Genomic DNA, 24531 nt, shown 5'->3' on the forward strand with positions numbered 1-24531 from the left:
ATCTGCCCCCCCCCCAATGCAATTTGAACCCGTGGGAATAACATTCACAACTTCCATTTTCTATGGGAAAAAATACAATTTACCTTTAGAAAGCAGTTTTCTAAATCTTTGAGTAGCTGCAAGTTGTTGGTCGGGATCTTCTGAGAAAACCATCTGCACCATATCACAGGTAATGACATCTTCCTAAAAAGTAAAAGCCATTATCATTCTGACATCTTTCAGCTACAACTGTCAAAATGCTCTCTCTGTTGGGGGTAATTTACCTCAGGAATAGGCACCGTAGAGCTCACATCAGGATCCTGGATTGGACTTTCTTGCATTGACTCTTCATTTCCCAGTAGAGCAACATTTCTGCGTTTAAATAACTAAGAAAAAGAATCAGGTTTGTTTTCAGATTGAGGAGGTAGAGAACTGCATTTAAAGTTTGTTTACATAAATAACCCTCAATTTTAAAACCCATTTGGTCAACCAACTCCATTTCCAAGTTGTTCAAACACAAAAATCATTCGCTTCCTCTGACAGCCTCTTTAAAATCAGGGATTTCAATAAAAGTTTAAGTACACACCCAGTTACATTTTAACTCGATTTGGTAATGATCATAGGCAATGCTGGAAACAGCGAGAGAAGAGCCGGATCAAATTTTGCAGAAGAGGGGAGACAATACATATAATTCCACAACCTGAACCTGATCTCAGTCTTGGCTTCCACACATATCTGAACTGGCCGTAGAAGGTTTCCAGTTTAGGCGTATTACACAAACTCCAAAATTCAACATTGTAAACCTAAAGCTATTTTATCTAGTAGCTAATAATTCTCTGTCTCGAGAGTTAGATTTCGGTGGGGGAAGGGAAAAGAGGGCAAATCTACTGTGGACCAATAACTTATTGTCCTGATGTGCCCTATTGCATTTTTCAAACAAATACAGTTCTGACACCAGATGCTGAGAACAAACAGAAGACGGCAAACACCATCATATTCTATTTGTGTCCAAATGCACCTGGCAGGCTACTGAAAAACAGCTGCCCTTTGGCTGATCCGCAAGGCAATATCCTCTACAGTTAAAATAAAATACCTTTAAAAACTAACACTACTTTTCTAAAAGCCAAACCCAAATATATATGCACAATAATCACTTACTGTAAACATGGGTCTATATGCAAGTAGAGGAATACCACAAATAAAAACACAGTGGTGTGTTAGCAGATAAGGGCTTTCTTTGGGTAGTAAAAACAACTGACAGTACATCACAAAAGCTGAGGTTTCGTCGGCTCCCTAATGCCTCTTGGTTTAGCAGACCATGGTAACATACTTCCATATGTATAGATGCACAGTTCTCCTAAACTGAATAATGTCACTTATTTATCTATAGATATTTTATTCTGCAAGTCCGCCAAAAAAAGGTGGCTAACAAACAAGACAATCACTAAACAACAAACAATCACTAAACAAGACACACATTTAATAACAAAATCCTATGCGCATCTATGTAGAAATACGTCCTGCTGAATTAAATGAGATTTACTTCCAGGTAACTTGGATTGCAGACATAGGGCCAGATTCAACTAAGTTGTTGTGCTAGAGAAAGATAGTGCCATGACTTTGTTGTTGTTTAGTCGTTTAGTCGTGTCCGACTCTTCGTGACCCCATGGACCAGAGCACGCCAGGCACCTCTGTCCTCCACTACTTCCCGCAGTTTGGTCAGACTCATGCTGGTAACCTCGAAAACACTATCCAACCATCTCGTCCTCTGTCGCCCCCTTCTCCTTGTGCCCCTTCTCCTTGTGCCCTCCATCTTTCCCAGCATCAGTGTCTTCTCCAGGGAGTCTTCTCTTCTCATGAGGTGGCCAAAGTACTGGAGCCTCAGCTTCACGATCTGTCCTTCCAGTGAGCACTCAGGGCTGATTTCCTTAAGAATGGATGCGTTTGATCCATGGATGCGTTTGATGTGCTAGAGAAAGATAGTGCCATGACTACTCCTAGCAAAACAAGGCTTTCCCCCTGCTGCCACCCCCCAAATCTGCTTGGGAGGGTCAGGAGACACCCCCCCCCCCGAAAAGTACAAGGGAGGAAAGAAAGTGTGCTCTGTCTGGCAAGCAAAAATGCTTGTGCTGATGGAATGATCACCTTAGCATGATACTGAATCCCTCCCATAATCTTTAAAGACTTACTTGTTCTTCCCTTTTCTGTTTACGAAGCTGAATACCTTCCTCTTCTCTTCGCCGCCGCATCTCTTGGGGATTGAGGGCATTGTTTTTATAACTTTTCATTCTGTAGTGATCCTTTTCTGGGCTTGCCATGGTATCTACAATAAAGAGCAAGAGAATTGATTGCATTTCCTTCTCTGGACTGCCAGTCAAGTCCGAGGTAACAAGAGGCGATAACCTAGGGCCAACCCACACCTCACATTTAAAGAACATTCAATGCACTTTGAAAACATACTGCTTCCACTAAAGATCCTGGGAACTGTAGTTTCCCCCTCACAGAGCTACTGTTCTAAGTGCCCTTAACAAACTACAGTTCTCAGGATTCCTTGGGGCAAGTCATGTGCTTTAAGTGTGTGCTGGATGTGCTTTAAACATACGGTGTGAATCTGGCCCTAGAAAGAATATAGGAATATTTACTGTTCTACATATTATTATGTCTGTGTAGGCAACATCAGCATGTAACACAGGAATTTCTGCTACTACCAGATACAGCTTTACAATACATGAACAAGCAGCTGGAACAAGTCTCCTATGAGGAAAGATTGCAGCATTTGTGGTTTTCTTAGTTTCAAAAAAGGGCACCACTCCTGAGGCGGCACTACCACCTGTTGCCACCAAGCATACTTCAAACAGAAAGGGTGCATGGGGCAGAAGATCTTAAACAAGATATTACAATGTGTTCCAATTTACAGGAAGTTGATGGAAATCTATGTGAATGTTTCTGACATGAATTGACATGACAGACCTAATTCAAAGACAAAATGTTCAGAACACCTCAGATCTTCAACTGAATCACTTCAAAAAACCAGGTGCTGGACACCAAATGTATAGTTAGGGTTGCCAGTGGACTAGAAGAAACTAGCCTTTAACTGTGGCTTGATATACAGTAAGCATGAGGAAGCTTGTCACAGCGCGTGCATCACATGCTCAAGTCCTCACCTCAAGCTGCTGTTAACAATTACAGAAAGGGGACGGAAAGTTGGCACCCCCATACTGTCTAAAAATTACGGGCAGCTTTTGAATAAATCTGCTCGCCATGGCAAGTGTGGTGCCACCCTCTGGCAAGTGTGACCAGCAGCATTGTCTTCCCATTCTGAAGCTGCAGAGGTTCGTGGAGATTGCTGGACTGTTGCACCATGACACCACCAGCTCCAAAGTTGGGAGGAAGGCTGGGAATTGTTTGACAGCTGCGTGGCCGAATCACCCAACACAGCCGTGGTCATTCAGGGCCAGATCTACAAGTCCCAGGGCCCCATACTGACATGTCCCACTCCCAAGACGGGAAAGAGAGGCAGGAAGGTGCAGGATTAGATTTCCTCCCTGAAGGAGTGCAAAGTGGCAGGTGGTCCCCTTGGCAAATGTGGAAAGGGGGTCACATTGGGCGCTGCTGCCTGAAGGCTATTGGGGCATCTTAGTCACCAGGGACCCTCCTGGCCTCCCCCCCCCCGCAATGGTTTTGGGGGCTTGACAGGCGCGACGAGAATTCTTAGAATTCTAGAGCGTGTGAAGAGTGTCGTTTTTGTTGTTTCCCGCAAAAAAACTACCCCTGCCCTACGTCCTGCCTCAAAGGCAACCAGCAAGTACAAATCAACAAAATCAAACGGGCAGATTCCTGGGGGGAAGCCCGTGCCAGGGGAATCCCCGTCAAAACAAGACGGCCGAGTCCCCGCCTCGTGGAGCACCAGGACCAGCAAGTAGGGGAAGATCGCGTGAAGGAACGAAGGTAAGAATAGCACTTGCAAACCAGTTATTAATATAGACAGATATATATGTGCGCGCGCGTGCATATGCCCTATATATACACATATTTGCTCGGAAATGAGTCCCACCGATGTCAGTGTGGATTACGCGCACAGGACCGCAGCTATGAGTTGCCCGTGGGCTTTCCACCCGAACGCAACAGCCCAAAAAGGGGGTGGGGAGGGGGGGTGCAGCACTGTCCCGCACGCCTGTGGGTCGGGAGGAGATAGGACAGCAGCGCCAGCGTCCTTTAAAGAAATAGGGATGCGGAGGCAGCAAAGCGCCCCTTCCATTTTGAGCCACCCTCCTTTCCTCCCGCCACCCAGAATCCAGTGGCAGGAAGGAGCTCGCCCCGCGCCCCTTCCTTCACACTCACGCACCCATTGCGGGCAGCCCCCCGCCGCTTTCCCCTCCGCAGAGCAGCAAGCGGGCAGATTCGCCGTCCAAGATGGCGGCTCCAGGCGCACCGAAGAAGCCGGTCCCTCCTCTTCTATCTCCCCTCCGCCCAGCACCACCCGCGCGCCGGCGTGCGCGCGCGGAGGGGGAACGGAGCCGCCAATGGCGAGAAACGGGGCTCGCGGTTCTCCCGCGGCCCACGGAAGGCACGCCCATAGAGCTAGGCAGCAGCGGAAGAGCGACACGCGGCTCTCAGCGCGCGGGTTGACTAGGGGACGTTTTGCTCCGCCTTGGGGGAAAAAGAGCGCAACAAGGCACAGGCGCGACGGAACGCGGAGAGTGCGCATCATGCAGCCGAGCTCTGGACCGGGCTGCTTGGTGATCGAAACCACCAGAATAACCCCTTCCCGGCTACCCCTGATAAGAGGGAGATAAAGGGGCTCTCCTGAGAGGGGTGGAAGGAGTCGGTCGGTTTCTATCGTTGCAGGGAAGCGATTAATTGGCTCGCAGTGCAGGATTTACATATAAGCTAAACAAGCTATAGCTTAGGGTCGCACTCTCTTGGCCCCCCCCCCCAAAAAAATATAAAGGGGGAAAAACTGGATGTACATTTCCAAAATATAAGATTAAAAACATATAAAACCTACATACAGCAACTGTGTTTTGTGTTGTGTAGGCTCCTATAATGTAAGTCATGCCTGCTAGCCTGCTCCCTAAAATATCACTGGTTTGCTCATTTCTATATATAGGGTGCCCACATTATGCATGGACTAGTTGCATATATTCATATAGCATATATTCAACACACTAAAACCAGCGACAATTTGTTGTTGAAAAAGGACAGCTGGACATATAAAGGGCTCCGTTACTTTCACTAGCTTTGTTGTTGTTTAGTCGTTTAGTCGTGTCCGACTCTTTGTGACCCCATGGACCAGAGCACGCCAGGCACTCCTGTCTTCCACTGCCTCCCGCAGTTTGGTCAGACTCATGTTGGTAGCTTTGAGAACACTGTCCAAGCATCTTGTCCTCTGTCATCCCCTCCTCCTTGTGCCCTCCATCTTTCCCAACATCAGGGTCTTTTCCAGGGAGTCTTCTCTTCTCACGAGGTGGCCAAAGTATTGGAGCCTCAGCCTCAGCTTCACGATCTGTTCATTAGCTTAGGGCCTCATCAAACCTAAGTCCGGCCCTGTAAATACACACTAGTAAAGAAGGACTAACAGTGCAGTCCTAACCATGTCTACTTAGAAGCCCTTTTGTGTCCCATGACACTCCTACCTAATTATACTTTTGAGAGCTTCAAAGAGGAAACTAAATATAAGCAAGAAAGAGAACTCTGTAGGTCAGTTTTCCGCAACCTGGTGCCTTACTCTGGATATTTTTGGGTTGCAACTGTTGCATGACTTTCAGTCCAAATCATATCCAGTAGGTTGCGGAAAACTAAAAGAAGTTTAGTTTAGAAGTTCGTTCTCTTGCTTATACTTCGTTTCCTTCGTGGAATTCTGCAGGAACCAGCATCCTGTCTCCGCAACCAGATGATGCCTACGGGAAGTCCGCGCAGGCTTGGTAGGATGGGAGCTGTAGCTCAAAGCATCTCCACGGCACCTCGTTGGGGAAAGCCAACATAGACTCTTCTGGGGAGCGTGCGTAAACTGCGCGTGCGCAAGGGTTGGGTTACACAGCGGCTGCCTGTGAAACGAAAGTGTAGGCTTGTTTCCCTTTTTAGTAAGTCTAGGAGTCACGTGAGAGGATAGAGCCGGGAGAGCGCGCGCGCGCGCGGCTGGGCGACGTATGCGGTGGGCTCTTCTCCGCTCGCGCTGGGCTCCTGGCAGCCGCGGTAGGTGTCGAGGTGTTTATATCCGCCTCGTGCCAAGGGGGCGTGGCTCCCGCCGGGAAGGGCGCAGAGATGGAGTTCTCCGGAAAAGCCCGGCAGGGACAGCAGCGGCTTCTGCAGGGGGCCCCGTCCGCTGGCGCCCGCGCCCCGCCGCCTTCTCCCGCCCGCGGTGAGTGAGACCTGGAGGGATGTCGCTTCACATTTTGGAGCTGTCTGGCTTGAGAATGAATCATTTGCGTGCGGAGTGTCGAGAGAGACCTGCTACCGCACATTCACACGTGCGAGTCGCCCGCTAAATTGATATGCACGTGGGAACCGTCTCTGGTCGGAATATGGGTCTGGCTTTATAAACGTCAGGCGCTTATATAGTATGTAGGGCAGCAGGATCCACCGTGCTCTCGTGCTGCCTGTATGAGAGCAGAGCCTCTCTCTCTCTCACACACACACACACACACATATATATATATATATATATATATGCTTTCGTAGATTTTCACGGGTACAGGAATGCAGGCTTTGGTGTCCTCGGGTATCTTCCCGTGTAAAAGTTGGGGTGTCTAGGCGACGTTTCGACGAGGTCTCACTCGTCATCTTCAGGCTGGTGCTTTCGGCTTCTTGTTACTGGAACAGAGCAGGATCTCAGTGTTTGAGTTCCTATAAATACTGTTGAGGAGGTGTGGCCTCCTATGTTCTGGGCAGAGAGGAAGTTCCCAGGCTAGTGTGCCTTTTCTTCTTTTGTTCCTTAATTGCTTGAGGGATATCTTGAGTGATTTCTTGAGTGATATCCTGAGTACCACTTAGGTGGGTCATTAGGTGTGGATTAGTTGCTAAAGCCTTTGTGTCTTGACCTCTTGAACTTTGTGAAGAGTTTTTCTGAGAAGATGGGTGTACTACATTTAGTTGTGCTCTGGCTTGGCTTCGTGTATAGGGGCGAGCTGTGGTTTTGTGGCCTGTGCCAGCCAGATCTGTGTAGGGATTGCAGGGGGGTGCAGCATCCGGAGGTGCCACCATGGTTTGGCTACTGGATGGTGTCTGTAATTTATCTGTGGAGAGGGTCTGGGTTTGGGTCTGGTGTGGTTGATTGGTGATGGCGTTCTGTGTGCCTCTGGATCTGGTGTCAGTTTTTGTGGGGAGGGCTAATTTCCAGATGTCTGGCAAGCGGGATGTGTCGTCACGCTTGTTCATGTTGTGAGGGTGTTTCTCTATCTCGATGGCTTCCATGATTATTCTCTTGTGGTGATGTTCCATGTTAGAGAGCAATTTGGAATCTGCAAAATTAATTTCGTGTCCTGTTTCTTTCATGTGTTGGAAGAGAGAGGAAGTTTTTTCTTCTTTTTTGACGGCATTCTTGTGTTCTGCGATACGTGCATTTATTCGTCTGTTTGTTTGTCCAATGTACGTGGCTGGGCAGACTTTGCAGGGTATTTCATAGACCCCTTGGTTTTCCAACTGGATTTTATCCTTGGGGTTTCTGAGGATATTGGCTATTTTTTGGTTGGCGCAAAAGGCTGTTTTGATATTGTGTTTATGGAGGATTTTGCTAATTTTATCTGTAGTGCCCTTGATATAAGGAAGGAGGGCCATGCCCGTCAAAAAAGAAGAAAAAACTTCCTCTCTCTTCCAACACATGAAAGAAACAGGACACGAAATTAATGGAACATCACCACAAGAGAATAATCATGGAAGCCATCGAGATAGAGAAACACCCTCACAACATGAACAAGCGTGACGACACATCCCGCTTGCCAGACATCTGGAAATTAGCCCTCCCCACAAAAACTGACACCAGATCCAGAGGCACACAGAACGCCATCACCAATCAACCACACCAGACCCAAACCCAGACCCTCTCCACAGATAAATTACAGACACCATCCAGTAGCCAAACCATGGTGGCACCTCCGGATGCTGCACCCCCCTGCAATCCCTACACAGATCTGGCTGGCACAGGCCACAAAACCACAGCTCGCCCCTATACACGAAGCCAAGCCAGAGCACAACTAAATGTAGTACACCCATCTTCTCAGAAAAACTCTTCACAAAGTTCAAGAGGTCAAGACACAAAGGCTTTAGCAACTAATCCACACCTAATGACCCACCTAAGTGGTACTCAGGATATCACTCAAGAAATCACTCAAGATATCCCTCAAGCAATTAAGGAACAAAAGAAGAAAAGGCACACTAGCCTGGGAACTTCCTCTCTGCCCAGAACATAGGAGGCCACACCTCCTCAACAGTATTTATAGGAACTCAAACACTGAGATCCTGCTCTGTTCCAGTAACAAGAAGCCGAAAGCACCAGCCTGAAGATGACGAGTGAGACCTCGTCGAAACGTCGCCTAGACACCCCAACTTTTACACGGGAAGATACCCGAGGACACCAAAACCTGCATATATATATGTACCCGTGAAAATCTACGAAAGCATATATATATATATATATATATGCGCCTATGAGCTCTTATGCTCATATATATATGGGGTGAGAGGCAAAAGGAGCTTGGCCCTCATTTCCGAACTCTTTTCATTAATATATACTGTACTCTTGTTTTTCCTTTGCCCATACACAATATATTTAAAGCACGCTAAAACAGTCTGAGTACTGCAGAGTACAGAGTTACAATTTTAAGGCACTGGCAGCTCCAAGCCATCTAGCACTCAAGAGCAGCCACTACCAAGGGACTCCCCCAAACTTGGAACTGCCTTCTAGGTATGAGCTTAGCAAGCAAGCGTTTGTTTCCAACAGAAGAATATGCAATGACCTCATCATTTACTCTTAATACTTTGCTTTAATGCAGAAAATGGCCAGGAGCTGTATGAATGCCCAATGTGTCACCTTGTTTGTACTGATTACCCAATTCTGCAGGAACATGTTGAATTACACTTGGAGGAATGCACCTTTTTAGAAGGTAAGGGGAAGATTCCAAAATAGGAAAGACATATTTTGTGTATTGACGAAAGATGTAATGTTTCATTCAGGAGAAGCTGGTATTATCCAAATAATGCAAGGTAACATGAAATCATATGACTTGGAACTTCATATATCATGTTAGCATATCGTAAAAAAAGTAGAAAACAATGCAGTGTATCATCAACAACAACAACACTTTCAGAACTGGTAGCAATTTTGTTTTGTATGTCTCTTTCCTCTAATGCTAGAGACTGTATCTGTAGAGACACCTAAATAGCATATATCTGTGCCCTGGATGGATAAAAAACTGAATTAAAGAAGACATTTGAGGAGTCGATTAAAAAACAAATCACATATTTTTGTTTTTTAACATAGCACGGTTAAATCTGAATACAAGCATAAGCAACTTCTTAAAAGCTGAATCAGTGGCTTCCAATCAAATGTAATGAGTTAAGGCTGCCTTAAAAGAAAAAACTGTTTTGGTACTGGGAACCAAGGAGTGGCCAGTAACAACAGGCACAGAGATCAAGGCCCTGGATCTACAATAGTGTTTGTATTTCATTGAGAGGATTACCCCCTAAGCCCATTTTGGTGGACTCTGCAACTTGACCAAATTATCAATATTTCCTCTCCCTAAGCAAACAATAACAATTTACCTTTCATCATAGCAAAATAAATTGCTCTACCAAGAAATTAATTTACTGGTCCTCGCTTCTCAAAAATGCTGGGTCCTTAGCTAAACAAACAGGTACAAATGGGCTGCAATGAGCAAAATTTCCGGAGCATTAGCTACTATGCATTTGTGGGCTCAGGATGGGTGTGGAGCAAGGCATTACAGATATGCTGTGTAGAGGAAATGAAACAGAAAGCAGCAAGGTTAGACAGACATATATTTTGTTCATTTACAGCTAAATAGAGCATTCATATTAAAGTGTTTAACTAATTTGTATGTATCATTATATCTGAACTACAAGTGAGAAGCTGGGTTTAAATCTGTGATCTAGGTAACTATGAATGGTATTAATACATTCTGCCTAGGAATGTAGGTAATTGAAGTTGAAATTCTGTACACTCATTGCTAGACGTCAGCCCAATATAAGCACAACGGGACTTAGCTTCTCAGTAAATGGACATAGGATTGTGCTGCAAATTTAAAACATACAGGTTATTGATAAAAACCTGGCATTTTCAGAAATATTCAACATCATCAAATATGGCAGGTCTTCTATGGCAAACGTAATGTACAACATAACCAATTGTTATGTGGCTGTAGCTTTGAAATATTCATTAGACTTTTATTTTATATAATATTGCATGACAGTGGAAAGAAACTTGACTGACCTAGAATTGGCACAGCATCTCCAGAATGAGGAAGACAGGCAAAGAAGAGCAGCAGCAGCAAAACAAGAAAGAGAAGATTTCCAAAAGCTACAGGTGTGGTATCGGTGTTCCAGTTGCAATGTACTTTGGTATAGCTTGTAAATATATGGAGTGTTTTGTAAATGTGTGATACATTTACCGTATTTTTCGCCCTATAGGACGCACCGGCCCATAGGACGCACCTAGTTTTTTTTTGGGGGGGGGGGGGAAATAAAGAAAAAAAATTATTCCCCCCCATGCGCGGGGCTGGGGCGGGGGAAGCCCGAGCTTCCCCCGACCCCAGCCCCCAGAACAGGATGCTATCCGCAAGTCTTCCCCCACCAGCCCCGACAAACTCTGGGAGTATTCCCCACCTCCTGCAGAAGCCGCCACTCTTTAAAGCTTGGGGATGGCTGTGCACAAAGGAAGGCTGTTCCCAAGCCAGAACAGCGAGAAGGAGGGCTCCGTCTCGCTCTTCTAGCTTGGGGACGGCTGCGCGCAAAGCCTCTCCAGGGCAGCGGGGTGCCTTCACCCCGCTGTCCTGAAGAGGCTAGCAAGGCTGTTCCCAAGCCAGAACAGCGAGACGGAGGGCTCCGTCTCGCTCTTCTAGCTTGGGGATGGCTGCGCGCAAAGGCAGGCTGTTCCCAAGCCAGAGCAGCGAGACGAAGGGCTCCGTCTCGCTCTTTAGCTTGGGGACGGCTGCGCGCAAAGCCTCTTCAGGGCAGCGGGGTGCCTTCACCCCCCTGTCCTGCAGAGGCTAACAAGGCTGTTCCCAAGCCAGAATTCCCCCACCTCCCGCAAAACCGGCAGAAGCCGTGTGCTCTTTAAAAGGCATGCACGGCTTCTTCTGGCTTTCCTGGGAGGTGGGGGGATTCCCTCACCTCTCGCAAAAGCCTGCAGAAGCCGCGCAACCCCTTTAAAGAGTGTGTGGCTTCTCCTGGCTTTTCTGGGAGGTGGGGGCTGCACGGCTTCTATTGGCTTTTCTAGGAGATGGGTGAATTCCCCCACCTCCCTGAATAGCCCGCAGGCTGCCATCCGCAAACTCTGGGAGCCCAAGGGAAGTCGCGCTGGGCTCCCAAGGCGTGCGGATAGCTTCCTGAAGCCTGCATTCGCCCCATAGGACGCACACACATTTCCCCTTCATACGGTAAGTATTTATTTTGTGCACAAAGAATTAATGTTTATCGAGCAGAGAGCCTAATGCCTTTGGTCAGGATGCATTTTATAAGCTAGGTCAGAGGTTCCCAAACTTTAAAAGGAAAACTATAGAGACAAGTGTGCAGAGACTTCCAGCGTTCAGAGGTTACAAGTAGAAATGTGAGTAATTTCTCTTCTGAGAATTCATCACAAAGAATGACTCTGTAGATAATTGGCTGTTTCTTATTAATTATCATGGAATCTCGTGCCTAGGTTTTTCAAGCTGTACTACCCTAGTTCAGAAGCAGTACAAATTGTAATATCTATTCTTATTTCTTTACAGAAAAACCATAAAGTGTGTAAGTGTGTGTGTGTGTAGATATATGTAACATATATATAATTTATTAAGTTTATTAGTCACTTGTTCTCAAAAAGGTCCCCAATGACATTGAAAAATATATACATAAATACATCATACCACTGAAAAAGGGTATTCTGGTTGTAGTTACTAGAGGTTACACTTAACTCTTAAATGGGCAGCTTCGTGTTCTGAATCAACTTCCATGGTTCTCTTGCATTCTCTCCTCTGTGCAAGGTTGAAGCAGGATTGCATGCGCTAACAATTCTTCTTTCTCCAGGAACTGCTAAGGCTTTTTATTGCTTAAAAGTATAATATATCCTTAACAGAGGCAATACGGCTTGGATGGCTCAGGAGGATATAAGCAGCAATCACTAAAAAATATGGAAAAGGAAGTGGCTTTTGGGAGAATGACCCCATCTGACTATCACAGGAGAAAAGCTGACATGATGGAATCTCTGGCTTTCGGTATTGATGATGGAAAGACAAAGACTTCGGGTGAGTAATTAAAAATGTGTGAGTTTCTTCAAAGGTCTGACTGAGGTGTCTAAAAATCATTTAGCCAAAAGCCATTGTTCAATAAGTGTGCTGCAGATTGCAAAATAATTTTTTTCTGCCTGCAGAGAGAGAGACCTTTAGACAGGAGCTAAGAATGGCGATTCCTACAATCCATATTAAAGATAATGGCTCTCAGGTAGATTTAAAGTCACGATTCAAAAATAGGTTATAAATTGTCTAAATTTTTTATCCAAATACCATGACAAATTTCAAAGTAGAGAACTGGCAGTCATCATGGTTTTTGCCAACCTTCACAAATAGTAACAGGAAACATACTGCAGTTCTCTGGTGTATATGGTAGGCTTGCTATCTAGCTAAGGGTGAATGATTTCATAAAACTTTCTCAGTAATTATGACCAAATGCTGTCTTGTTTCTGCTTGGTTCACAGTATCTTAATATATTACACCTAGTCTCCTGTAATGATTTGACACCTTCATTAAGGAAACATTCTGCTTAAATAAAGCTGTACAGTGGTGGTGACTGGCTGTTTGCCTTGTCAGCCCTTCATGCTTGCAACTTCCTTGTCTGACAGCACAGTGGTGATCACAGGTTTCACATATTATATCTTTACTCTTGGCTTCAGGCAGTTCTTCTTGCGTGACTACTTTGGCACTCTTGTGGTTTTTGCCAGATTTTTCACCTTTTAACTATTGTTTTAGCTTCAAAATTGAGATAATCATTAAATTCACTCGTGCTGTGTGTCACTTAATTTGCACTCTTAGTTGCATGTGCCTTAGTCTCTCTCCATTCACCTTAAGGCCTTGGACAGCTTGCCAAACACAGGAGAGTAAATCTATAGCTGAGGAACAGGCTTGGAGCCATGTCTTCTGTCAGCATGTTAAACTATTCACTACTTGTTCCCTGCTCTTTGTACAGTTATGTAGAATTCGGCAGTCATTATTATTACTTTTTTCATACTGGTTGCATCTTGCAAATTGTGTGACTGTTGTTGAAGTATCATCAGTAAATAGACTTGCATAAACTTAAGTCTCTTTCTCTCCCTATCTCCCCTTTTTTAAATCAGGAATTACTGAAGTACTGTGCCAGTACTATCAGAATGAATGTAAAGACATAAAGCGTGTATGGCTTTCTACAGGAGTAGATCACTTCCATTGTTCTTTAGGAGACAGAGGTTGGGGCTGCGGTTATAGGAACTTCCAAATGCTTCTTTCTTCCCTCTTGAGGAACAGTACCTATGAAGAGTGCTTGAAAGGTGGGTATTTTTGCATGGAATTGTGCTGCCAGTGGCACATTTGCCAGCCTGAGCGCTTGCTAAAAATGTGTTCCTATGCTGGCGTATATTACAATATCTGTAACATATAGGTTAAAAATTGCTGGATACAAGAACAGTTTTTTTCAATTTTATAGATTGAAAATGAGCCTGCAGAATATGAACCTTTTCCTGTCCAGATCATACCTTCCTTAGGTCTTACTCGGGCTCAAGTTGAGGGGAAGTCCTTCCCACTGATGTCATTTTTTGCTGGAAATCTTTTATGTCAAACAAGAGGAAGTAATTCCCCGACAGTAAAGGCCGTCCCACTTCAGGACACTTAGAAATCTATTGTAACTTTGCTTTTGCCTTTTCATAGCTGCAACTTGAATGTTGTCCTGTTGTTGTTGTTGTTTTAGATAATTCATCAATTCCATGCATTCCAAAAATTCAGTCATTGATTGAAGATGCTTGGAAAGAAGGCTTTGACCCACAAGGAGCTTCTCACTTCAACAGCAGATTACATGGAACTAAGGCATGGATAGGAGCATGTGAAATTTATTCACTCTTAACTTCTCTCAGGATAAAGTAAGTGCTGCTATTAAAGAAAGTAAAAAGGTTTTAGTTCTAAGCACATGACACCAATTATGAGAGTGATTTTATGTGAATATCACAGAAATTCAAGTTCGAACTGGTCCTATGTAGAGATGGCATTTCCAGGAGAATAAGAACATGAAATACTTAAGGGAAAAATTGTGCTGGCAATTGGTCAATCAGTTGCCTAGGACCTTCCTCCTTGCATCTTTCCTTGCAACTCTCTTTTTAAAAGAAGATTGCTACTTCCAAAGTTCTTCCAAGTATAAATGGTGCAAAGTTATTGCTTGCTATAGCATGCTTTCATTTCAATGGCTTAAGTTTCATACCAAGACAAAGTATAAGCTGTATATTTATTTATAAAATATATATCCCGTTCATTAGTGTTTCAAATCAGGGCAAGTAACAATTAGGTAGTAAAAAAAGAAGAAAAAAGCCACCCAGATTAACATTGCAGGAAGGGTTTTTTTTTAAGTATCAAGTAAAAGATCATTCTCACACTAGGGGGAGCTATGTACTTGAAGGAATATGTGCTACTACAAACTCACAAATGTGACCATTGTTCTTACTGCGGAGACTAAAGAATTATAACAGTGGTAGAACTTGGTGACTAATGCACTAAACAAAAGATGCTATCTGACATTGTAAACTAACAGTTTATAAAGGCTTCATTTAAACTGCCTTATAGGTGTCAGGTCATTGATTTTCACCAGCCAACAGGCCCTGCAGGAACACATCCTCGTTTGTTGGAGTGGGTTTTCAACTATTACTCGGCAGACAAGGAAAACAGTGCAAAGGTTGTGTGTACTCCCAAGCCACCAATCTACCTTCAGCACCAAGGTCAGCGAAACTTTCCACTTCTCTCTTTTCTAAACGTGAAGCTGTGTTACTCATGTATTACTGGTGTCCCCATGTCCAGTTTTTTGTTTTATGAATTATGCTTCCTGGAAGAGCAGCGGAATGTCTTCTTAACTGTAATTCTCAAATATAATTGTATTATTTATTTCATAAAATTTATACACTGCTCAGTTGTAAAAACAAAAACAAAAAACCTCCTCAAAGTAGTTTACAAAAGATTGTAATTGTAGACCACAAGCTTAACATGAGTCAACAGTGTGATGTAGCAGGGGTGGAAAAAAAGCAAATTCTATTCTATGCTGTATCAACAAAATTATAGTGTCCCAATCAAGGGAAATCATAGTAGTTCTTTATTCTGCCTTGGTCAGACCACACCTGGAGTACAGGAGTCTGGAAACCAAGCTTTATGAGGAACAGTTGAGGGAGTTGAGTTGTTTAGCCCGGATCAGGGGAGACTGAAAGGAGATACGATAGCCATCTTCAAATATTTAAAGGGCTGCCACATGGAGGATGGAGCAAGTTTGTTTTCTCCTGCTCTGGAGGCTATAGTAGCCTGAACCAATGGATTCAAATTACAAGAAAGGAGATTCCAACTAAACACCAGAAATAACTTTCTGATACTAAAAGCTGTTTGACAGTGGAACTATCTCCCACGAGAGGTGGTGGACTCTCCTTACTTGGAGATTTTAGGCAGAGGTTGGATGGCCATTTGTCATGTATGTTGTAGTTGAGATTCATGCATTGCAGGGGGTTAGACTAGTGGGGTTGTGGTTTTTTTTTATATTAACAGATTTGAGGGGATGGTCTGTGTTATGAGCTGCTTTGAAAGTCAGAGAGAAAATGGTAGATTTTTAAAATAAAACTTACCTGAAAAAGACATTTATACAAGTAATTTGTTTTTATAACAATTACAAACATCTGTATTGCAATTCTGTACAGCAGTTTGGGGTTTTGCTTAAGGGGTTTGTAGACGGTGTGTTAGCAGTAATGTATACTTGATGGGTGTGTTTTGGTGTGTGTGTTTTTTTAAAAAAAATAGGTCATAGTCGTACTATTATTGGAATAGAAGAAAGGAAAAACAAAACTGTGTGCCTACTGATGTTCGATCCAGGTTGCCCCTCACAAGAGATGCAAAAACTCTTAAAAGGCATAGATGGGAACAGTCTCAGATTGCTTCGAAGATTTGTGGGCAGCTTAAAACATAAACAGTATCAGCTTGTGGCCATAGACGGTGTACTGTCAGCGGAGGAAAAAGTTGTGAGTATTTCAGATAAGAGCCCATCTGATTAAATATCTTAGTGATCTACTGTGGTGTAAGTAAAAGTGGCAACGCTAACTCTTGTTTGTCTCTCACTTAAGACTCGTAGGCAGGCTTCTCAGCGCTTCGTGGCTCAGCGGATTTCTTGAAATTAGGAATCCTGAAGAATATCAAGGAAGCTGCAGGAGAGATTCTGGTGCATTCACACAGGTTCTTGAACAATGTACATAAAACTTTTTAAGACTTAAAAATAAACGTTGGGGGGAAATGACTTGTTGGCATGTGATTTGTTGTATCAGATTGAGGAAAGGTGCAATCCTAAATTACCAAGTCATTATAGCAAACTGTTTTTAAATATGTATGACAGGCAACAATACTGTGCTGCTCTTTTCAGTGTTTCAGAGGAAAAAAATATTTATGTGCTAATACAGAACCAGCCAAAGTCTGCCACATACTACAGTATCTTATAGTACTTGACATATTCTAAAATGGCTAACTCAGCCCTTATACTAGAGGGGGTGCAGCAGGAAGTCCTCAAAGGGAATAAAAGAAAGAATGAATGAAATTTCTGGCTTAGTGGGATCTGTTACAACAGAAAGTTTACTTTGGCTTGAATTACAGTTGCCCCACTTCCCTTAAATGTACATTTTACCTCTGGTATTATAGGATCCTGTAAGTAGCTAGGCAAGCAGAGTAAGACTATCAAGGACTATCACAGTGCAGCTGAAAAGTTGGTGTCAACATGTTGATGCAGCCAATATTCCTACAACTCCTCAACTCACTTGACTGCACAGTGTGTTTAGTTTTCCAAGCCACTTCAGGCAAGAACAGAAAGTACAGGGATTTAACAGCCAGGCTACAAGTTGCATTTAGTATTCCTTTAAAAAGATCTGAAGTACTTTTCTTTGGAATGTTTAACCAAGCTGCGTATGTCTGACATAGACATTCTATTAAAATAATTGCAGCATAATCTAGCATCCCACTCAAGACTGCCTAGAGCTTGTATTACTGGTCTGGGTGGAATTGTTCAGGATTGCATCTCTAATTATAATGTAATTCAAGTAAACTCTTGAGAACATCTTGTCAACTGCAGGTTTAGGCTGCAATAAAGCCATAATTAAATGGGAAGAATCTACAGGAGATTAAGTAATGCCTCCTTAGCTACCTTTGGAGCAGGAAGAAGCAACCTGTGATTATGAAGATGTTGATGAACTACAACTTCCCTAAATCACTGGTCATGCTGGCTGAAGTTGATGGGACAACAGCTGGAGGCCCATGACTTCCCATCTGTGTCTTAAAATGTTTTATTGTTTGCACGTGCTGGTTAACACATGTGCCTATAAGCATTTAGGCTGTACCGCTTGAGCCTTTTGTATCCCAGCTGTCTGTACTTAATTTACCAGATTTATTATTTGATGGACACTGCTCAACATGCAACCCCTCTCCTCTCTTCCTTCTCTTGAGGGAGACAGCAACAGCATGGCAGTGCTAGAAGACCCAAGGCTGGCTTAAGCTTGCTTGTCACCATCCCTCTGCATTTTCCAAGTCAGCTGCTGTTTTAAGTGCTAATACAAATGAGCTTCCAAGCGGGTGATGATGCCAGGCATGAATTACACAACTTCCAACAGTGATTGGTATAGAGTGTTGCACAGCAAAACACTGGAAGCAAATGTTCAGAAACTGGCCAATTGGGTAAAGCCACCTCTGTAGGGTACATGTAGCATCATTGTGAAGCATTAACCAGCTCGGCAGTTGGTAAGGGATAGTTTTATCCCTTACCACTACAGTCACTTGCTTTCTTCCCAAAACTGACAGTTTGAGGTCAGTGCCTTGGCAGGCCAAGCAAGGGGGATTGTGAAAGGAGATTTATATTAACTGGTTTTATCAGTATTGGTTCTCTAGATGGGATACAAATGTCATAACATTTTTTGCTGATGCAGTTATTACAAAACCAAACCTGGATGTAGACCAGCTATTGTTGGAACCAGTTTCTCAGTATCAAATTAGAGGTAAAGGGAGAGTCCACAGCAGCTGTGTCATGTCTACTATTTAACTGAAACTTTTATCATTTTCAAAAGTAGTTGGTATTGGAGAGATTAGATGTAACTTACTTTTATTATTGCAAACATATCACCAACCGAAAAACAAAGGGTGGGGGAGAGCAGAGGGCACACACAATCTAGATAAAGAAAGGTGAGTGGGAAAGGTTTTGTTTCTCATCACTATTAAAATGACTTCTACCTGAAGTTGCTTTTATTTTTTTCTAACGGGGGAGTTTCCCCAACAAACTCACCTCTCTGTTCCTTCGTCTCTTAAAGTAACACAGCAGACCCTCAAAAGTCTGAGGCAGAAAAATGCTGATATACCTTAGCCCCTTTCCTATGAAAAGCAAAGAGCAGAACTGAGGTGGAGTAAGGGTATGACAAAAGTGGGAGGAATCTCTTTGTATTTGCAGGGCTGGAATATGTCCCTCAACTCTGATAATGTGCTCATGCTTGTCTGGATGGATGGAGGAGATAGGAGTATGTTTGTGTGTAAAAGGCAAAAATTAACATCCAAGTTAAATTTATATTGGCTGCTTTGCCCACCTTTGCCTGTTGCCCTCAGAAAGTTGTCCGAAAGAGAATGTGGCCCACTGGATGAAAAAGATTCCTCACCTCTAGTTAAGAATGCCTCACCTGTCTGTTCCAGAGTACATCTTTTTTCTCAAGAAGCCTAGGTATGCCTTTTTAGAATTTCACACATCTTTTGAAATGAAGCTTAAGACATTGCAAAGGGTTTTTTAACCCATACCAATACATTTATTAGAGCAAAACATAGGGTGCCTAGGGTGTGTACTCTCTGGATTACCTGAGCAGTTTGTGCATTTTCCCAGAGCGCAAAACTATCCTCCCTTCCTGCAGTGGGATGATCTTCCAGATCTAAAACAGTGCTTGCTCTTCAATAAAGATGCAGTGATATCACCAGGCCCCGTGTAGAAAATTTAGGGGCGGGCAGGAATGGTGCGTTTCACAGGGGCAAAAAATGGGAGCAAAGTATTGCCAGCTATGACAAAGTCTCTCAGAGCAAATGCATTTAATTGCAGAGTAGCTTCTTTAAGCTACTTCTGTCACATCCAAAATACAGGAATGATGAAAGATGCACCCCCAAGTGTCAGAACTTGGGCTTATAACTGAATACAGAATTATAAGGAAACCGGTTAACAGCTTTCTATAAAGCACAGAAAGAAGATATTGCAGAAATCAGCCCTTCCTTTTAAGAGGCTGGAAAACCTTCTTAAAATGATTTCAAATTCAAACTTGGAAGTGCTTTCTATTGCAAACTGTAATAATAAAATAATTAACGCACCAGCCAAATAAGTGTCAAAATGAAGTTTTCAGCAATTGGAGAAGGTTAAAGGCATAGCTGCACAATATACCTCTTAGGCTTGTTTTTTTGATTTAAATTGAGGCGGCTGGATGGGTGGGTAAACGGAAAACTTGCTAGAATAGAGAGCGAGAGCCCACTTGGGGATGGTGATGAACCGAGGTATGAGGCGGAATAAACCGGCCAGTTTGGGCATCAGCTCCGAGAGGATGTCCCGCACCGAGAGGTAGTTGAAGACTTCCCTGCCGTCCACATCCTTGAAGCCGTAAAGGCGGGCGAGGTCCGGGTTGAGGAGCACCTTCCCGCTGTGGCGCATGACGCGCGGGTCGGACGCCAGGCTCACCACGCACTTCCCGCTCACTTCGGGGGTCTCTCCCATGGAGGCCATCTTCTCCTTCAGCTTCGCCATCATGGGCCCCGTCCTGTGCTCCACTTCCTTCGCCAGGCTCTCGGTGCGCACGAAGCCCGGCCACAGCGCCACCGAGGCCACGCCGAAGGGGCGCAGCTCGACGGCGCAGTCGGCGGCCAGGCGGTCGCAGGCGGCCTTGCCGATCCCGTAGGGCACGTCGAACATGTAGCGCAGCCCTCCGGGCGACGAGATGGTGACGATCAGCCCCCTGCCGGCGGGCACCATCAGCCGGGCGGCGTAGACGGCGCAGATGTAGTGGCCCCGCAGGCCCGCGTTGTTGATCTGGTCCCACAGGGCCGTCGAGCTCTCCCAGAAGGGCAGCCCGAACCCCTCCACGATGGAGCCCACCCCGGAGAAGGCGTTGTTGACCAGCACGTCCAGGCGGCCCGCCTGCTCCTGCCGGACGCGCTCGAACAGCGCCACCACGTCTTCCTCCCGGGACGAGTCGCACACCACCGGCACGCACTTCCCGCCGCGGGCCCGCACCTCCGTCGCCGCCTCCTCCAGCGCCTCGCGGTGCCGAGCCGTGATGTACACGGTGGCGCCCGCCCCGGACAGCTGCAGCGCGATACCCTTGCCGATGCCTCGAGAGGCGCCCGTCACCACGCACACCTGCCCTGACAGAGGCTTGGCCATGGCGGCGAGGCGAAGCGTTGCCAGGCGGATGAGAAGCGTGCAGGCCGCAGTCGGGCTGGAGCGGCGGCGGCGGCGGCGGCGGCGGCTGTCAGAGCTGCAGTGCCGGTCTGGGCGGTTGGGGAGCTCGGCTTAAAGGCCCTCCTCCTCCACGCGGCTCCTCCCGCGAACAGGCAGGGCGGGATCGGGCGGCGGGGAAGGCGCTGAAGGCGCGCGCGCGCGCGCCGTACGCGAAGCTGCACTTCGCCTCCCCAACGCGGCGCTCCCTCCACCTTCGCTGCTACGCCGGGAGGGGTCGGCAGGTGCCCGGGCGAGCTCTACCCACCGCTCTACCCGCTTACCTAAGCCTGCTGCCCAATGTTTGCAGGGGTGACAAGCCTCCCTGCCTTGAGCAGGGGAGCAACCCGCCTTGAAACAACCCGCAGTGCTTACTCCTGACAGGTCTGCCGGATTTGTGTATAAGCTAAACAAGCTATAGCTTAGGGCCCCATTCTTTGGGGCCCTTAAAAATTTTAAAGGAAGAAAAACCTGGATGTACATTTCCAAAATATAAGATAAAAAACAAATAAAATAAAAGCTACATACAGCAACAGTGTTTTGTGTTGTGTAGGATTTTGAGATGTAAGCTCCTGCTCGCCTGCTCCCTAAAATATCACTGGTTTGCTCATTTCTGTATATAGGGTGCCTACATTCTGCATGGACTGGTTGCATGGCAACATGTGCAAATGGCTTTAAGATCACTATTAGGTCCATAAATGATCAAATAGCATATATTCAACACAAAAACAGCGACAATTTGTTGTTGACAAAGGACAGCTGGACATATAAAGGGCCCCATTACCTTCAGTAGCTTAGGGCCTCATCAAACCTAAATCCAGCCCTGTTCCCACCACAAGTGAATAGTAAAGAGAACCCACAGAAGTGGCGCTGACACAAAACCCCACACATACACTAAGTAGAATAGAAGCATTGCTGCCTGACGCCACCCCACCCACCATTCCCCTCTCCACCTCTTTCCCCCTTTTCTTCCTAATGTAACACTAATGTCTCAACAAGTGAAACTGATCTGTAGAAAATGTAACTTGAAAAAAGAGACATTGCAATACTTTTGTAAACCAAGAAATATTTAATAAAAAATGTATTTTTTTAAAAAAAAAGCAACAACCCGCAGTGTGAGAAAGGCAGAGAGTTTCAGTGTAAATAACAGACTACTTATGAATTACTACTTGGAGCCAATACTTTGCTTGAACACCTTGTTCAAATCAAGGTGGATGGAGGACACAGGTATGTGTTAAAGGCAAAAATTAGCATCCAAGTTAAATTTAGATTGGCTGCTCTGCCCACCTTTGCCTATGGCTTGTAGTCCTCAGAAAGTTGTCCAAAAGGGAATTCAGCCCATCGGATAAAAAAAGTTCCTCACCTCTAATTAAGAATGTAAAATTGAAAATTCAATAAAAATTATTATAAAAACAAACATTCCCCCAGTTGCCTGTAAATGACAGGACACTTGCTTTTATAGTCATTCCCTGGAAGGGAAGCAAACAGTCTCAGTAAGGTAGTGGTTCCCCTGCATTTTGGTTTGGTGACCCTCTGTAAGGTGTGTGCCTGTGGCAGACCAGCCCCTACTTCATTGGGAGCTGGAGATTTGGCAACCCAAAAAAGGCACCCAGCACACACTCACCTTGTACCCCAAAGTCCACATTTCACATGCATTTGGTGAGAAGAAAAGGCATCTAAAGCTTGGTTTTAGTTAGAAAGAAGGCTATCTGAGCTCTGTCTAGATACCTACGCTCCCAATGATGCAATATTGGATTCAGACCACAGGCCTGAAGGGGATTTCTGTTGCCCCAGAGCAACCATGGAGGTGTACAAATCCCATCCCTGCGTTTTGGTCAGAGCTGCTTCACAGACAGAGTTGTATTCCATTCCTTCCGCCCTTGAGCCTAAGAGAAGCAACTTCTGACACATGCTCTTTCTTGTAGCAATAGGAACTTTTTCTCTCTTTAGAGTTACAAATGGGTAAGTTTTAATAATGAATGCTACTATGCAGCCCCATAATCTCTCTCTCTCTCTTTTCTTACAATAAAATAAAGCTTTGCTTTAGTTTGGGTTTGGATCTACATTCTGGGTTATATGCATACCATTCAGGTAGATTCAATGACCTGGTTTCTCACTTGCAAAACATCCCTCTCCTCTTGAGGTGGTGTGTTTAAAGGGATATGCATTTTGCCAACAAGTAGGTCAATATGAACTTTGATGGTAGTCGGTCCCAGATAATTATTGACACACAGCCTGCTACTTAGTTTCATCCCCATAACAGTCATTGCTGGAAATCCTGACTCACAAGGATTTATGTACTACTAAATGGTATCATCACAGACATTGCTTCACCAACAAGCTAAGGATACTCAGTTGGTAATGCAGCGATTTTCGTAGCATGAAGTCAAAATCTGGGTAATCTCATTTCCCAAGAATTGGCTTTGAGGATCCTAGCAGATGACAATGAGTTGATCTTTTTGCATAAAGACAATTTTGTGACAACAGAGTGGCTTCTCTGTTTCCAAGTAAAATGCACTTGTGATGTGATGGCACTGTAAAGGGAAGTGGAAGTATATATATATTTTAAAATCAAAATAAAGATGACAAATACTGCTGTATCTGATAACAACAGCCACAACAAAGCACTGGGTGTGTAACTGCAGCTTAGAACTAAGATGTACATTTTGATAATGACAACCCAGGATATTAGCAGGGATGAAAGACATAATCACTGCCAAGTGCTTTCCACATATTAAGTGTTACATATTAACATAATAACAATAATTGTTGTTGTTGGCATCTGTCTGTCTCTGCAGGCAATGGAGGAATGTGCCTCTGCAGGTGAAGTCAAACTGTTGGAGGGTTACATGCCATGGCAGGACAGAGTCTCAAACAATAACATTGACCACACCTTGGCCTGCAATTACAGCATATGAAGAAGCTTGTTGAAGAAATGCCACTGAACTTTATTTTATTTTAAAGAGAATTTACAGAGGGATGAATTGCCTACAAGAAATCATGGAAGTGATTTCAGCATTCATGAATAACCCTTGTGCTTAGGTCTACTCTTGCCCTTCATTGGAAACATAATGAATCTAGACAAAGCAGTAAAAAAACAGAAGAGTTGGGAAAGGGTTTAACCCAGCAGAAAATAAGCGAGAAGTTCCTAAAAAGGCGCCATCAAGTGAGTGGGTCTACCAGGAGGGAAATGCACCATACAAAATGGCAGCCAAGTATTAAGAACCTGGAAAATCACCCCCAAGCAAGACCTAGGAAATTTCTGACCTGATGGCCACAGGGCAAGCAGAAGCCCCAGCAGACCAAACACGCAAACAGCACCCACAATTCTGTTGAAGAAGAGGAGAAAAACAGTATATGTTGCTTTTTCGTGGCAAATCAGCAGGGGCAGGCAGTGTGTCCAAGGTTGTTTACTGGTTTTATCAGGTGCAAAGGTTGCCCTCCTTTTGTTCTCAAGAAGGGCCGTTTTGAGCTGCACACACCCAGTGCTTTGTTCTGGGGGAAACCATTTCTGCGGGGAGGTCCGCGAAGCCTGGACGCGCTGATCTCAGCACGCGCAGGCTTCGGCATGCCAGCAACTCTCCGCAAGCAGTGGGAGCGCTCCCGCTGCTTGTGGAGAGGTCCGCGAAGCCTGGAGAGCGAGAGGGGTTG

At 44.8% G+C, this 24531-nt stretch overlaps 3 protein-coding genes across 5 annotated transcripts in view; 1 reads left to right on the forward strand and 2 right to left on the reverse strand.

Annotated features, from left to right (window-relative positions):
- Positions 1 to 4736, reverse strand: part of KPNA5 (karyopherin subunit alpha 5) — a 17337-nt gene extending 12601 nt beyond the window's left edge. The window contains exons 1-4 of the mRNA XM_077926063.1: positions 4325 to 4736; positions 2169 to 2302; positions 264 to 365; positions 84 to 183 (exon numbers count right to left, since the gene is read on the reverse strand). Coding sequence (XP_077782189.1) covers positions 84 to 183; positions 264 to 365; positions 2169 to 2302; positions 4325 to 4556 — 568 coding nt within the window. The 5' untranslated portion in view covers positions 4557 to 4736. The remainder of the gene's footprint in view (positions 1 to 83; positions 184 to 263; positions 366 to 2168; positions 2303 to 4324) is intronic.
- ZUP1 (zinc finger containing ubiquitin peptidase 1) lies at positions 3780 to 16686 on the forward strand. 3 transcript variants are annotated; one of them, XM_077926066.1, is made up of 9 exons: positions 3780 to 3927; positions 8970 to 9080; positions 10404 to 10516; positions 12266 to 12434; positions 13520 to 13708; positions 14125 to 14293; positions 14988 to 15139; positions 16197 to 16414; positions 16517 to 16686. In XM_077926066.1, the coding sequence occupies exons 2-9, from the start codon at positions 8999 to 9001 to the stop codon at positions 16562 to 16564; spliced, it is 1140 nt and encodes a 379-aa protein (XP_077782192.1). In that variant the 5' UTR covers positions 3780 to 3927; positions 8970 to 8998; the 3' UTR covers positions 16565 to 16686. The 3 variants fall into 3 exon arrangements, with proteins under 3 accessions (XP_077782192.1, XP_077782191.1, XP_077782190.1); XM_077926065.1 differs by lacking the exon at positions 3780 to 3927 and adding an exon at positions 6082 to 6340 and having other exon boundaries at positions 16269 to 16414; XM_077926064.1 differs by lacking the exon at positions 3780 to 3927 and adding an exon at positions 6085 to 6340.
- A 2787-nt stretch (positions 16687 to 19473) lies between these two features.
- On the reverse strand, positions 19474 to 21024 carry DHRS1 (dehydrogenase/reductase 1). The gene has a single exon (XM_077926067.1). It carries the CDS (start codon positions 20824 to 20826, stop codon positions 19837 to 19839), a length of 990 nt encoding a protein of 329 aa, XP_077782193.1. The 5' UTR covers positions 20827 to 21024; the 3' UTR covers positions 19474 to 19836.
- Between the last annotated feature and the right edge of the window lie 3507 nt (positions 21025 to 24531).

The sequence above is a fragment of the Podarcis muralis genome, chromosome 3 (genome assembly GCF_964188315.1).
Source record: "Podarcis muralis chromosome 3, rPodMur119.hap1.1, whole genome shotgun sequence".
NCBI classification, from domain to species: Eukaryota; Metazoa; Chordata; class Lepidosauria; order Squamata; family Lacertidae; genus Podarcis; species Podarcis muralis.